Source organism: Oncorhynchus nerka, linkage group LG16 (genome assembly GCF_034236695.1).
Source record: "Oncorhynchus nerka isolate Pitt River linkage group LG16, Oner_Uvic_2.0, whole genome shotgun sequence".
NCBI classification, from domain to species: domain Eukaryota; kingdom Metazoa; phylum Chordata; class Actinopteri; order Salmoniformes; family Salmonidae; genus Oncorhynchus; species Oncorhynchus nerka.
The window spans coordinates 47716245-47731614 of NC_088411.1; the positions used below are offsets into that span (position 1 = coordinate 47716245).

Genomic DNA, 15370 nt, shown 5'->3' on the forward strand with positions numbered 1-15370 from the left:
CCCCATTACCCATGGTCACAGCTAGTCTTATTGGAGTCCCCATTACCCATGGTCACAGCTCGTCTTATTGGGGTCCCCATTACCCATGGTCACAGCTCGTCTTATTGGGGTCCCCATTACCCAACACCCATGGTCACAGCTAGTCTTATTGGGGTCCCCATTACCCATGGTCACAGCTCGTCTTATTGGGGTCCCCATTACCCATGGTCACAGCTCGTCTTATTGGGGTCCCCATTACCCATGGTCACAGCTATTCTTATTGGGGTCCCCATTACCCATGGTCACAGCTAGTCTTATTGGGGTCCCCATTACCCATGGTCACAGCTAGTCTTATTGGGGTCCCCATTACCCATGGTCACAGCTCGTCTTATTGGGGTCCCCATTACCCGACGCCCATGGTCACAGCTAGTCTTATTGGGGTCCCCATTACCCATGGTCACAGCTCGTCTTATTGGGGTCCCCATTACCCGACGCCCATGATCACAGCTAGTCTTATTGGGGTCCCCATTACCCAACACCCATGGTCACAGCTAGTCTTATTGGGGTCCCCATTACCCGACGCCCATGGTCACAGCTAGTCTTATTGGGGTCCCCATTACCCATGGTCACAGCTCGTCTTATTGGGGTCCCCATTACCCATGGTCACAGCTAGTCTTATTGGGGTCCCCATTACCCATGGTCACAGCTAGTCTTATTGGGGTCCCCATTACCCATGGTCACAGCTAGTCTTATTGGGGTCCCCATTACCCATGGTCACAGCTCGTCTTATTGGGGTCCCCATTACCCGACGCCCATGGTCACAGCTAGTCTTATTGGGGTCCCCATTACCCATGGTCACAGCTCGTCTTATTGGGGTCCCCATTACCCGACGCCCATGATCACAGCTAGTCTTATTGGGGTCCCCATTACCCGACGCCCATGGTCACAGCTAGTCTTATTGGGGTCCCCATTACCCATGGTCACAGCTAGTCTTATTGGGGTCCCCATTACCCGACGCCCATGGTCACAGCTAGTCTTATTGGGGTCCCCATTACCCATGGTCACAGCTAGTCTTATTGGGGTCCCCATTACCCGACACCCATGATCACAGCTAGTCTTATTGGGGTCCCCATTACCCGACACCCATGGTCACAGCTAGTCTTATTGGGGTCCCCATTACCCATGGTCACAGCTAGTCTTATTATATATATATAATATTTATAACAATCTGTTTTTAGGTTCTGATTGAAGATATATTATAAATATATTATAGATTATAAATCAATCTATTTTTAGGTTCTGATGATTATAATCTATTTTTAGGTTCTGATGATTATAATCTATCTTCCGACAGGTTTCAGCCTGAACAACACTCTCCACCAGGTTTTGGCAGCTCGGTATGGAGAGGCCGACATGACCATTGACTTTGATAACTTTGTGTCTTGCGTCATGCGCCTGGAGATGATGTTCAGTAAGTACAACGACTTAATGTCACGATCCTGAATTTGTGTTTCAGCCAAGACGGCAGCAACGCTTCGGCACTTGTGTACCTATAAAGCCAAATAACCCCATCCCTCATAGCCTGGTTCCTCTCTACCCGGCACAGCCAGAAGAGGACTGGCCACCCCTCATAGCCTGGTTCCTCTCTACCCGGCACAGCCAGAAGAGGACTGGACACCCCTCATAGCCTGGTTCCTCTCTACCCGGCACAGCCAGAAGAGGACTGGCCACCCCTCATAGCCTGGTTCCTCTCTACCCGGCACAGCCAGAAGAGGACTGGCCACCCCTCATAGCCTGGTTCCTCTCTACCCGGCACAGCCAGAAGAGGACTGGCCACCCCTCATAGGCTGGTTCCTCTCTACCCGGCACAGCCAGAAGAAGACTGGCCACCCCTCATAGCCTGGTTCCTCTCTACCCGGCACAGCCAGAAGAGGACTGGACCACCCTCATAGCCTGGTTCCCCTCATAGCCTGGTTCCTGGTTCTCTACCAGGCACAGCCAGAAGAGGACTGGCCACCCCTCATAGCCTGGTTCCTCTCTACCCGGCACAGCCAGAAGAAGACTGGCCACCCCTCATAGCCTGGTTCCTCTCTACCAGGCACAGCCAGAAGAGGACTGGCCACCCCTCATAGCCTGGTTCCTCTCTAGGTTTATAATCTCCACCAGGCACAGCCAGAAGAGGACTGGCCACCACTCAAAGCCTGGTTCCTCTCTAGGTTTCTTCCTAGGTTTTGGCCTTTCTAGGGAGTTTTTCCTAGCCACCGTGCTTCTACACCTGCATTGCTTGCTGTTTGGGGTTTTAGGCTGGGTTTCTGTACAGCACTTTGAGATATCAGCTGATGTACGAAGGGCTATATAAATACATTTGATTTGATGAGAGTATCTGTTATAGATGGTTAACACCTTGTTCCTCTCTCCACCTCGCAGAAGTCTTCAAGAAGCTTGACATGGATGACACCGGTTTCATTGAATTGGATTTCTTCCAGGTGAGAACTTTAAATTGTAGTTTGTAATCAACTCATTATGTTGTTTTTTTCCATTCTAATATATTGATTGTATTATTTTTCTATTTTCAGTGGTTGTCATTTTCCATGATCTAGAAGATGGCAGCACAAGACCTGTTCTCTCTCTGACCTGTTCTCTCTGACCTGTTCTCTCTGACCTGTTCTCTCTGACTGTTCTCCCAAAGACCAGTTCTCTCTGACCTGTTCTCTCTGACTGTTCTCCCAAAGACCAGTTCTCTCTGACTGTTCTCTCAAAGACCAGTTCTCTCTGACTGTTCTCCCAAAGACCAGTTCTCCCAAAGACCAGTTCTCTCTGACTGTTCTCTCAAAGACCAGTTCTCTCAAAGACCTGTTCTCTCTGACTGTTCTCCCAAAGACCAGTTCTCTCTGACTGTTCTCTCAAAGACCTGTTCTCTCTGACTGTTCTCTCAAAGACCAGTTCTCTCTCTGACTGTTCTCTGACTGTTCTCTGACTGTTCTCTCTGACTGTTCTCTCAAAGACCAGTTCTCCCAAAGACCAGTTCTCTCTCTGACTGTTCTCTCTGACTGTTCTCTCAGACAGCTACAAATAAGCCAAAGTGCCTTTTCAAGATGTTTCTTTTGACACACACTTTATGACGTAACAGAATGTTTTAAACCTTAATTTGATGCATTATTTGTTTTATTAGACAAAGCCTATTGAGAACTACAGATTATAACCTACTTTTGTGATGAAATGTAAGACATCATTTCAATCCTTTTATGCAGCTTTTTGTTACTTATAGTTGTGTCATCTTCATCAAAGATATATATGAATTAATAAATGGCATTGTTTTCCCAGTCTCTTGAGCTGTCTGTTTGATTTGGTAGTCGTTTCTTTTACTTGGGACAGTCCATGAGCCCCTCCCCGGCGGACGTGGTTGGGCTTGCCCAGCGCAGTAACATTGACGGTACGGAACGTGCGCTACTGCTCGGCTGAACCACCACCGTGCACCGTTTTACGTTACACCCCCCCACACTGTTCTGAGATTTATACGATTCAATAGTAAACTGGAAGTCTGGCACGTTACTAGGAAAAACATCAAAGCAGGTGTCTTCAAAGTGGTGAGTGTTACCATCATTGAACGGTTTCTACAGGAAATCTAGTCAGAGAGAGAGTGCATCTTTTCACGCATGGTGAAGGTAGAGGATTAGATTCGCCGGTTTGCCGTAGCTCATATCCGCCCAGAAGGATAACATACAGTAGGATTGCAAAACATTTTCAACATTGGTTCTGTAATCGTTGCAATGTTAGAAGTTATTCATTTTCGGTCCACCACAATTCATAACCTGCCACGTCAACCAGGATATGCTTGTGTAATGAGCCAGAAGGGAACCGTTTTACGCGACATTTCCAGAATGCAGTAACATAGTGGTCTCGTCTGTTTATGATAAACTTTGTCAACGCAGGATGATTTAAATTCAACTGTAGAAAAGCATAACAATTCTCACAGAGAATATTTCACTAAGTTGAAACAAAATGATACCCACGTATTACAAGTCAATCCATCATTGTTTATTTCAAATACTAGGCCTACACATCTAATGTTGCTCTGCGGGGGGTCTCTTTATTTTGGTTATATACCTGACGCCTGAATGAGGGACCCAGAGCACTCTGAGTAGCCCACTGGGATATAAGGCTCATAGTTGTACGGATGAGAGGCTAATGTCATAGTTGTTTTGGGGCATTGTTGAAGTAGAGTCCGGAGGAAGGAAGCTTCATGGATGACATCATTCCAGGACCGCCTGAATCAGCTGTTCTCTGAGAAAACTCTGTTCAACAAATAACCCGAGAGCCTCACAAGCTCCTCTGATCTGCTGGCAAGAGGGACATTCCTGCGCCAACACACACACACACACTGGACAGAGGGCAAATGGGTGTTCCTGTTTGCAAAGGGGTGTTCCTGTTTGTTCCTGCCCCGAGGATGCGTCTTTTACACACACAAAAACAACGCTAGTGCTGAGTGATTAGTGCTTTTTGAGGTCGGTTCAGTTTCGGTTCGATTGTAAAACTAAAAAAATCACGGTTTTCGATTTTGGTTTCGACATAGACATGTAATACACTACATTATGTTGGTTGAATGCTGTAACAGAATAAAACAATGAATAACAGGCCCATGATGGTAGTGACTGCTCATTACTGCTCATCACTTATTAACCATAACATTTACATTTAAGTCATTTAGCAGACGCTCTTATCCAGAGCGACTTACAAATTGGTGCGTTCACCTTAAGACATCCAGTGGAACAGCCACTTTACAATAGTGCATCTAAATCTTTTAAGGGGGGGTGAGAAGGATTACTTTATCCTATCCTAGGTATTCCTTAAAACCTCTTGCTTCTACCTGAGACGCTTGCGTCACAACTAGAGCTCTGGAAATGCAAATGCGCTACGCTAAATGCTAATAGTATTAGTTAAAACTCAAACGTTCATTAAAATACACATGCAGGGTATTGAATTAAAGCTACACTCGTTGTGAATCCAGGCAACAAGTCAGATTTTTAAAATGCTTTTCGGCGAAAGCATGAGAAGCTATTATCTGATAGCATGCACCAATACACTACAACACAAAAGCCACGCAGGGGACGTAAACAAAATAATTAGCATTTCGGCGTTACACAAACCGCACAATAAAATAGAAAACAGTCCTTACCTTTCACCATCTTCTTTGTTGGCACTCCTAGATGTCCCATAAACACTATTGGGTCTTTATTTCGATTAAATCGGTCCATATAAAGCCAAGATATCGTTATATGTAGACTGTGTGATAAACGAAAAAAACAGCGTTTTCAAAACGTAACGTAATTTTTTTAAATTCAAAAAGTCGACGATAAACTTTCACAAAACACTTCGAAATACGTTTGTAATGCAACTTTAGGTATTAGTAAACGTTAATAAGCGATAAAATTCATCAGGAGGCGATGTAAAGATCATTAGCTGTCCGTCTGGAAAAATGTCCGGCTAGAAACTCAACGAAAATATCCGGTCCTAGACCGGATTAGATACGGTGTCCTGCATGTGTTTGACCAAGAAAAAACTCGAAGGGAAATGACAAGACTCTAGACACCGTGTGGAAGCTGTAGGTACTGCAATTAATTGTGGTTCACCTTTATCAATGGGATCAAGTAGCACATGGATATATTTTCCCATTTTCAGTGATCAGTTTTTCCTGTGCTTTTCGATGTAAATGCCGTTCTGGTAAAGCCACAGCAGTGATTTAACCAGTTTTATAAACGTCTGAGTGTTTTCTATCCACACAGACTAAGCAAATGCATATACTATATTTCTGGCATGAGTAGCAGGGCGCTGAAATGTTGCGCGATTTTTAACAGAATGTTCAAAAAAGTAGAGGGTAGAAGGAAGAGGTTAAAGAGGTGGGGTTTCAGGTGTCTCCGGAAGGTGGTGATTGACTCCGCTGTCCTGGCGTCGTGAGGGAGTTTGTTCCACCATTGGGGGGCCAGAGCAGCGAACAGTTTTGACTGGGCTGAGCGGGAACTGTACTTCCTCAGTGGTAGGGAGGCGAGCAGGCCAGAGGTGGATGAACGCAGTGCCCTTGTTTGGGTGTAGGGCCTGATCAGAGCCTGGAGGTACTGAGGTGCCGTTCCCCTCACAGCTCCGTAGGCAAGCACCATGGTCTTGTAGCGGATGCGAGCTTCAACTGGAAGCCAGTTGGAAGGAAGCCAATTAAATTATTAACATTACAATACTATAATCAAATATTTAAGTTGTTTATATTAGTTGTATTTTATTACTATTATTTAATTCTAAGTCAGCAATAGTGACAAAATCACTATTTAGTAGTTCTTCAAAGTAAATAAGGCATACTATTATGACAGCCGAATACCAACTATCAATCACTGAGATCATGTATTTTCAGCGTCGCGTAGCAACTGCTCTCTGTCCCTCCCCATGGCGCGTTGTCTTCACGTAGGGTTTCCACCACTTACCGATTCGCCAAAGTGCGGGAGTACGCAGTACGACGCGCAGGGGATTGTAGGTAGGCGGGCGGCGCGAATCCTGCTAGCGGAGCGAGAGAAAAAAAGTGCCGCTCTGCTCTACTTTATGCAAATTATACGCGGCCACCGCTGCCGTTAACCAATCAGGTGAGGAGCTACAAAATGTCCCGTTCATTAAACAAAGTTCCGACTGTCGTTAGTTCCGGGCAAGCGCAAACAAAGATTATGGAGCACAGCCAATCCTCGGTCTGTCTGTTTTACCAATTCTATATGATTTTGCTTTGCTAGAATACAGAGACAAAATCATAAAGTCAGTGGCATGGAGGAGAATTGCATATATTTTTGGTGATGATGGGTGAAGAGAGATTTGCACAACAATGTTTGCGTGTCCTGCTAGCTATGAATATCAAACAACCTAAAACCTCAGAACTGTGATCGAAGCCACCATTTGTAAATGTGTTTAAATTTCCCCACCAAATGTTAGAAATCACCAGTAACACACATTATAACATTGTACACGATACACTAGGCATAGATTTCCCATGCAATATGATACCAATTGTATTATAGCATCTTAACATGATGAATATCATATAGTATAGTTCATGGCTCTTTCATTATACTGGTGTCATGGCATTGATGGATAAAGCTCACTTCCTATGAGATGCAAAGGCCGAGACGCACTTGTGGTAAAGGAAATTGTGGCTTTGACTTGCAAACATTCACATCTCTTTTTACCCACCATCAATACCAACTCCTCTACAATCGTCTTCCATGCCACTGACCTTCTCATTTTGTCTCTCGGCAAATAAACAAGGTAGAATTAAAACACATTATTTTACTTTTTGATATGTTTAAGTAGCCTACAAATTGCCAGCTCCTTACTTTCATGTACAGTACCCTGCATACCACCCTGCATACCACCCTGCATACCACCCTGCATACCATCCTGCATACCACCCTGCATACCACCCTGCAACCAGCAGCATACCACCCTGCATACCACCCTGCATACCACCCTGCAACCAGCAGCATACCACCCTGCATACCACCCTGCATACCACCCTGCATACCACCCTGCAACCAGCAGCATACCACCCTGCATACCACCCTGCATACCACCCTGCAACCAGCAGCATACCACCCTGCATACCACCCTGCAACCAGCAGCATACCACCCTGCATACCACCCTGCATACCACCCTGCAACCAGCAGCATACCACCCTGCATACCACCCTGCATACCACCCTGCATACCACCCTGCAACCAGCAGCATACCACCCTGCAACCAGCAGCATACCACCCTGCAACCAGCAGCATACCACCCTGCAACCAGCAGCATACCACCCTGCAACCAGCAGCATACCACCCTGCATACCACCCTGCAACCAGCTGCATACCACCCTGCATACCACCCTGCATACCACCCTGCATACCACCCTGCAACCAGCTGCATACCACCCTGCAACCACCCTGCATACCACCCTGCATACCACCCTGCATACCACTCTGCATACCACCCTGCAACCAGCTGCATACCACCCTGCAACCAGCTGCATACCACCCTGCAACCAGCAGCATACCACCCTGCAACCAGCAGCATACCACCCTGCATACCACCTTGCAACCAGCTGCATACCACCCTGCAACCAGCAGCATACCACCCTGCAACCAGCAGCATACCACCCTGCAACCAGCTGCATACCACCCTGCAACCAGCAGCATACCACCCTGCAACCAGCAGCATACCACCCTGCAACCAGCAGCATACCACCCTGCAACCAGCTGCATACCACCCTGCAACCAGCTGCATACCACCCTGCAACCAGCAGCATACCACCCTGCAACCAGCTGCATACCACCCTGCAACCAGCTGCATACCACCCTGCAACCAGCAGCATACCACCCTGCAACCAGCAGCATACCACCCTGCATACCACCCTGTAACCAGCAGCATACCACCCTGCAACCAGCAGCATACCACCCTGCATACCACCCTGTAACCAGCATGCATACCACCCTGCATACCACCCTGTAACCAGCAGCATACCACCCTGCAACCAGCAGCATACCACCCTGCAACCAGCAGCATACCACCCTGCAACCAGCAGCATACCACCCTGCAACCAGCAGCATACCACCCTGCATACCAGCAGCATACCACCCTGCAACCAGCAGCATACCACCCTGCATACCAGCAGCATACCACCCTGCATACCAGCAGCATACCACCCTGCAAACAGCAGCATACCACCCTGCAACCAGCAGCATACCACCCTGCAACCAGCAGCATACCACCCTGCATACCAGCAGCATACCACCCTGCATACCAGCAGCATACCACCCTGCAAACAGCAGCATACCACCCTGCATACCAGCAGCATACCACCCTGCAAACAGCAGCATAACACCCTGCAACCAGCAGCATACCACCCTGCATACCACCCTGCATACCATCCTGCAACCAGCAGCATACCACCCTGCATACCAGCCGCATACCACCCTGCATACCATCCTGCAACCAGCAGCATACCACCCTGCAACCAGCAGCATACCACCCTGCATACCACTACTGGCTTGCTGCTGAAGCTAAGCAGGGTTGGTCCTAGTCAGTCCCTGGATGGGAGACCAGATGCTGCTGGAAGTGGTGCTGGAGGGCCAGTAGGAGGCACTCTTTCCTCAGGTCTAATATATATATATATATATATATATTCCAATGACCCAGGGCAGCGATTGGGGACATTGCCCTGTGTAGCGTGCAGTCTTTCAGGTGGGATGTTAAATGGGTGTCCTTACTCTGTGATCACTAAAGATCCCATGGCACTTGTCTTACGAGTAGGGGTGTTAAGGGGTGTTGTCCTGACTAAATTCCCAATCTGACCATCACCACCTCATCCTCGTGTCGCCTCTTACCGGCTTCAGAGAGTAATGGCAGAATCTGTGAAAGCCAGCATGAGCAGGAGGAGAACAGTTGGGTTAGGGTTTTTCTTCTGGTTATCTAGATCTCTGGCACCCTCTTGAGGCATTTGTCTTATTTCATCAAACCATAAGCTTAAAGCAGCATACAAGCTCAAGGCATATAGTTGATTTTGTTAAAACAATTAGGGTGTGTCTATATATGGAAAAATGCACATTTGAAAAATTTCAACTAATCGATTGGTCGAAAGAACAGACCACTTTCGGGCCGACAAATTGGTAGGGGACAGCCCTAAAAGATACCTAGTGCTCCTTTTGTGTGTATTTTACACAGTTATCCTGGAGCTTCACTGTAGTTTCCTGCTGGAGCACACAATATGTGACCGACCACCTTGATTCGGTCTTATGGTGCAAAATTTGAAATTGTGTTTTTTTTTTTTTTTTACATTGGATAAAAGTAGACACTCAGAGCTAGACAATGGTATCATACACAGCAGTTGAGGAACAATGGGAAAGTAATTCTGCTTTGAAAGTTAATGAACTAACTCCACTTTTGAGAAAAATGACCCTTGAATGTTTTGGTACCTACTGGAGAGCTCTTCTTTGTCAACACCCATTCAGCATCGTTCACACCTTCTTAAGACTTAGCCCCACCCATCTCTTAAGACTTAGCCCCACCCATCTCTTAAGACTTAGCCCCACCCATCTCTTAAGACTTAGCCCCACCCATCTCTTAAGACTTAGCCCCACCCATCTCTTAAGACTTAGCCCCACCCATCTCTTAAGACTTAGCCCCACCCATCTCTTAAGACTTAGCCCCACCCATCTCTTAAGACTTAGCCCCACCCATCTCTTAAGACTTAGCCCCACCCATCTCTTAAGACTTAGCCCCACCCATCTCTTAAGACTTAGCCCCACCCATCTCTTTAAGGATTCACACAGAAACAGATAGTGTCCAGATAAAAATATTTGATAAATATCGTATCATTATTAGATGACCAAGACACATGTCTAAATTGATTGGTCATGTGAATGAAAAGCTATAACCACCCCCCAGATACATCTAGCTAGGTGGATGGGTCACTATTGTCTAGACATGTTCATGAAATACTATAGATGGCTGTAATCACCCCCAGACTCACCTGGCTAATTTGGTGGGTAAGTAATAAGCCGAAGTGGAGTATTTTGTTTCGACATGTAGCTAGCTAGGTAACTAGGTATCTAGCTAAACAATGAACTGGCATAACCCCAACTCATACTACTACCAATACAAACATTGTCATAACTATGAATCTGCAGGTAGCTAAAGTTAACAAACTAGGTTCAATGTTAGCTAGCTAACATTAGGCTATAACTAGCAATGCAAATGTATTTCTGATTCAAATTATGTTACTACACAGATTATACACGTAACGTTAGCTAGCGAGCCAGCAAGCTAACGTTTTGCAATAAACATGACTTTCTGACCGAATGATAAAGTTATATCTGTAAAATGTAGCTAGACTCTGACCTGTATACATGGAGAAACGCTTCACACAGACTGGAACCATTAAACTCTGTTTTGGCACATGAAAGTTCACATATTCCAGAAGGCATTTCTGACAAAAAATGCATTTTGATTTAAAACAAATACATGTTTGTGTTGAAATGCCTGTGAAGTAGTGACATACGCCTAGTTTCCTGAAACGAGTCACATATGGTTTGGCCGTGGGACACCTACGGTGAACACCCTGAGCCTGTAACTGTTATAATGCTGCTCTTCTTTTGGCTTTTGGTTCCACTAGTTAATGAAAACCAGTAACACCTCTCTTTTGGTTCCACTAGTTAATGAAAACCAGTAACACCTCTCTTTTGGTTCCACTAGTTAATGAAAACCAGTAACACCTCTCTTTTGGTTCCACTAGTTAATGAAAACCAGTAACACCTCTCTTTTGGTTCCATTAGTTAATGAAAACCAGTAACACCTCTCTTTTGGTTCCACTAGTTAATGAAAACCAGTAACACCTCTCTTTTGGTTCCACTAGTTAATGAAAACCAGTAATACCTCTCTTTTGGTTCCACAGTTTTACAACTGATAAATTGCACAGTTTAAAAATATATATATATAGTGATTATAATGCAGAAGTCTACTAACAATAAGAATCCAGTTCTGTTCCTACTTTACCCCAGAAGTCTACTAACAATAATCCAGTTCTGTTCTTACTTTACCCCAGAAGTCTACTAACAATAATCCAGTTCTGTTCTTACTTTACCCCAGAAGTCTTCTAACAATCCAGTTCTGTTCTTACTTTACCCCAGAAGTCTTCTAACAATCCAGTTCCGTTCTTACTTTACCCCAGAAGTCTTCTAACAATCCAGTTCTGTTCTTACTTTACCCCAGAAGTCTTCTAACAATCCAGTTCTGTTCTTACTTTACCCCAGAAGTCTTCTAACAATAAGAATCCAGTTCTGTTCTTACTTTACCCCAGAAGTCTTCTAACAATCCAGTTCTGTTCTTACTTTACCCCAGAAGTCTTCTAACAATCCAGTTCTGTTCTTACTTTACCCCAGAAGTCTTCTAACAATCCAGTTCCGTTCTTACTTTACCCCAGAAGTCTTCTAATAATCCAGTTCTGTTCTTACTTTACCCCAGAAGTCTTCTAACAATCCAGTTCTGTTCTTACTTTACCCCAGAAGTCTTCTAATAATCCAGTTCTGTTCTTACTTTACCCCAGAAGTCTTCTAACAATCCAGTTATGTTCTTACTTTACCCTCCTGATCTGTCTTCCTGAAAATCTCTTCTCCGTTCCGCTCCGCTTTCCCTATCTTTTACATTGGGTTTTATACCCCCTAGTTGCCAAGAACATGCCTCCTTTGACTACAGCCACACAAGACATCCTCCCTCTTACACGTGACATTTAAGCAAAGTTCCATAACACATTGTCTCATTTAGATGTGACGTCTACACAGAGTCAGGTAACACATTGGTTCTTTCATAGGTGACAAAAATCTGTGGTGTCATCTGCTTCATGGCCCGAGTGTCATCAGGCAACTCGACCAACTCCATCCCAGGGCCGAGACGGGGGTGTCGCCATATAAGATCAACCTCCGCCCTCCTGTCTTTGTTCTGCTGCTCCACAGCTGTTTGTGGTTGAGGCCTCTTCTTTAAGGATGCGTGCAATGGATTGTGGTCATTGTAGTTAATTACCACATTTTCTGCGCTAATCCATGTAGAATATTGGCCTGTTGGAAACTACAACTCCCTACTACATCGCACAATTCAGGTTTGATCTGATTTATCTCTAGAGGAACTACAACTCCCTACTGCACCAGGTTTGATCTGATTTATCTCTAGAGAAACTACACAACTCCCTACTACATCAGGTTTGATCTGATTTATCCCTAGAGAAACTACAACTCCCTACTGCACCAGGTTTGATCTGATTTATCTCTAGAGAAACTACAACTCCCTACTGCACCAGGTTTGATCTGATTTATCTCTAGAGAAACTACAACTCCCTACTGCACCAGGTTTGATCTGATTTATCCCTAGAGAAACTACAACTCCCTACTGCACCAGGTTCTACTAAGCTATATGGAATGTTCTTATAACTGAGTGATAAAAGAAAGATCAGGAACATCTTAAAAAATTCTTCTTCATTTTAGTTTGATGACCAAACTGTGCGGTCGCTACAGACGAGTCTGTCTGTCTGTCACTCCCCCCCACACACACTTCGTCTAATGTTTATTACATTTGCTATTCAAGGTCAAACCACAAGAAACACTTCTGTCTCCTTAAATGGAGAGAAATAGAGAGGGGAGAAATACAATCTGTATTGTTCTTCTTCCATGCTGTTCTCCCACACAGAATGAGAACTTCACATTACCTAACACAGTACAGATGTCCTGATGAAACTTGCTCTAGTACTCTGGGACATCCCTTGGACATGGTGCCAGACCTTGTTCAGAGAGAGCGAGAGACGTGGGAGGGGGGAGAGAGAGAACATGTGAGAGAGGGAGAGACGAGGGAGGGGAGAGAGAGAGAATATGTGAGAGAGGGAGAGAGAGAACATGTGAGAGGGAGGGAGAGGGAGAGACGAGAGAGAGAACATGTGAGAGAGGGAGAGAGAGAACATGTGAGAGGGAGGGAGAGGGAGAGACGAGAGAGAGAACATGTGAGAGAGGGAGGGAGAGACGAGGGAGGGGAGAGAGAGAGAACATGTGAGAGAGGGAGAGAGAGAACGTGAGAGAGACGAAGAGGGAGAGAGAGACATGGGAGGGGGGAGAGAGAGAATATGTGAGAGAGAGGGAGAGCGAGAGACGAGGGAGGGGAGAGAGAGAGAACATGTGAGAGAGAGGGAGAGGGAGAGTGAGACATGGGAGGGGGGAGAGAGAGAATATGTGAGAGAGAGGGAGAGCGAGAGACGAGGGAGGGGAGAGAGAACATGTAAGAGAGAGCGAGAGACGAGGGAGGGAGAGAGAGAGAACATGTGAGAGAGAGGGAGAGAGAGAACATGTGAGAGAGGGAGAGAGAGAACATGTGAGAGAGAGGGAGAGAACATGTGAGAGAGAGGGAGAGGGAGAGAGAGAGAACATGTGAGAGAGAGGGAGAGAACATGTGAGAGAGAGGGAGAGGGAGAGAGAGAGAACATGTGAGAGAGAGGGAGAGAACATGTGAGAGAGAGGGAGAGGGAGAGAGAGAGAACATGTGAGAGAGAGGGAGAGGGAGAGAGAGAGAACATGTGAGAGAGAGGGAGAGAACATGTGAGAGAGAGGGAGAGAACATGTGAGAGAGAGGGAGAGAACATGTGTGAGAGAGGGAGAGAACATGTGAGAGAGAGGGAGAGAACATGTGAGAGAGAGGGAGAGAACATGTGAGAGAGAGGGAGAGGGAGAGAGAGAGAACATGTGAGAGAGAGGGAGAGAACATGTGAGATTAGAGGGAGAGGGAGAGAGAGAGAACATGTGAGAGAGAGGGAGAGGGAGAGAGAGAGAACATGTGAGAGAGAGGGAGAGAACATGTGAGAGAGAGGGAGAGAACATGTGAGAGAGAGGGAGAGAACATGTGAGAGAGAGGGAGAGGGAGAGAGAGAGAACATGTGAGAGAGAGAGAGAGAACATGTGAGAGAGAGGGAGAGGGAGAGAGAGAGAACATGTGAGAGAGAGAGAGAGAACATGTGAGAGAGAGGGAGAGAACATGTGAGAGAGAGGGAGAGAGAGAGAACATGTGAGAGAGAGGGAGAGAACATGTGAGAGAGAGGGATAGAGAGAGAACATGTGAGAGAGAGGGAGAGAACATGTGAGAGAGAGGGAGAGAACATGTGAGAGAGAGGGAGAGGGAGAGAGAGAGAACATGTTAGAGAGAGGGAGAGAACATGTGAGAGAGAGGGAGAGAACATGTGAGAGAGAGGGAGAGAACATGTGAGAGAGAGGGAGAGGGAGAGAGAGAGAACATGTGAGAGAGAGGGAGAGAACATGTGAGAGAGAGGGAGAGGAAGAGAGAGAGAACATGTGAGAGAGAGAGAGAGAACATGTGAGAGAGAGGGAGAGAACATGTGAGAGAGAGGGAGAGGGAGAGAACATGTGAGAGAGAGGGAGAGGGAGAGAGAGAGAACATGTGAGAGAGAGGGAGAGGGAGAGAACATGTGAGAGACGAGGGAGAGGAGAGAGAGAGAACATGTGAGGGAGAGGGAGAGAACATGTGAGAGACGAGGGAGGGGAGAGAGAGAGAACATGTGAGGGAGAGGGAGAGAACATGTGAGAGAGAGGGAGATAACATGTGAGAGAGAGGGAGAGAACATGTGAGAGAGAGGGAGAGAACATGTGAGAGAGAGGAGAGGAAGAGAGAGAGAACATGTGAGAGAGAGGGAGAGAACATGTGAGAGAGAGGAGAGAGAGAGAACATGTGAGAGAGAGGGAGAGAACATGTGAGAGAGAGGGAGAGAACATGTGAGAGAGAGGGAGAGAGAGAGAACATGTGAGAGAGAGGGAGAGAACATGTGAGAGAGAGGGAGAG

The 15370-nt window shown here is 46.2% G+C and overlaps 2 protein-coding genes across 4 annotated transcripts in view; both read left to right on the forward strand.

Moving 5' to 3' along the window:
• LOC115126231 (calpain-2 catalytic subunit-like) overlaps nucleotides 1-3302 on the forward strand; it is a 58077-nt gene extending 54775 nt beyond the window's left edge. The window contains exons 18-21 of one of the 3 annotated variants that reach the window (XR_010459354.1): nucleotides 1334-1450; nucleotides 2407-2465; nucleotides 2556-2641; nucleotides 2757-3302. Coding sequence is in view for 2 of the 3 variants with exons in the window: in XM_065002705.1 (XP_064858777.1) it covers nucleotides 1334-1450; nucleotides 2407-2465; nucleotides 2556-2579 (200 nt within the window). In the remaining variant the exon portion in view is untranslated. Of the gene's footprint in view, nucleotides 1-1333; nucleotides 1451-2406; nucleotides 2466-2555; nucleotides 2642-2684 lie in introns of all 3 variants that reach the window. The other 2 variants (XM_065002705.1, XM_065002706.1) reach the window with 2 other exon arrangements.
• Nucleotides 3303-3357: 55 nt separating this feature from the next.
• Nucleotides 3358-15370, forward strand: part of LOC115126269 (calpain-1 catalytic subunit-like) — a 104489-nt gene continuing 92476 nt past the window's right edge. Inside the window, exons 1-2 of the mRNA XM_065002338.1 lie at nucleotides 3358-3412; nucleotides 3491-3566. Of these exons, the coding sequence (XP_064858410.1) occupies nucleotides 3358-3412; nucleotides 3491-3566 (131 nt within the window). The remainder of the gene's footprint in view (nucleotides 3413-3490; nucleotides 3567-15370) is intronic.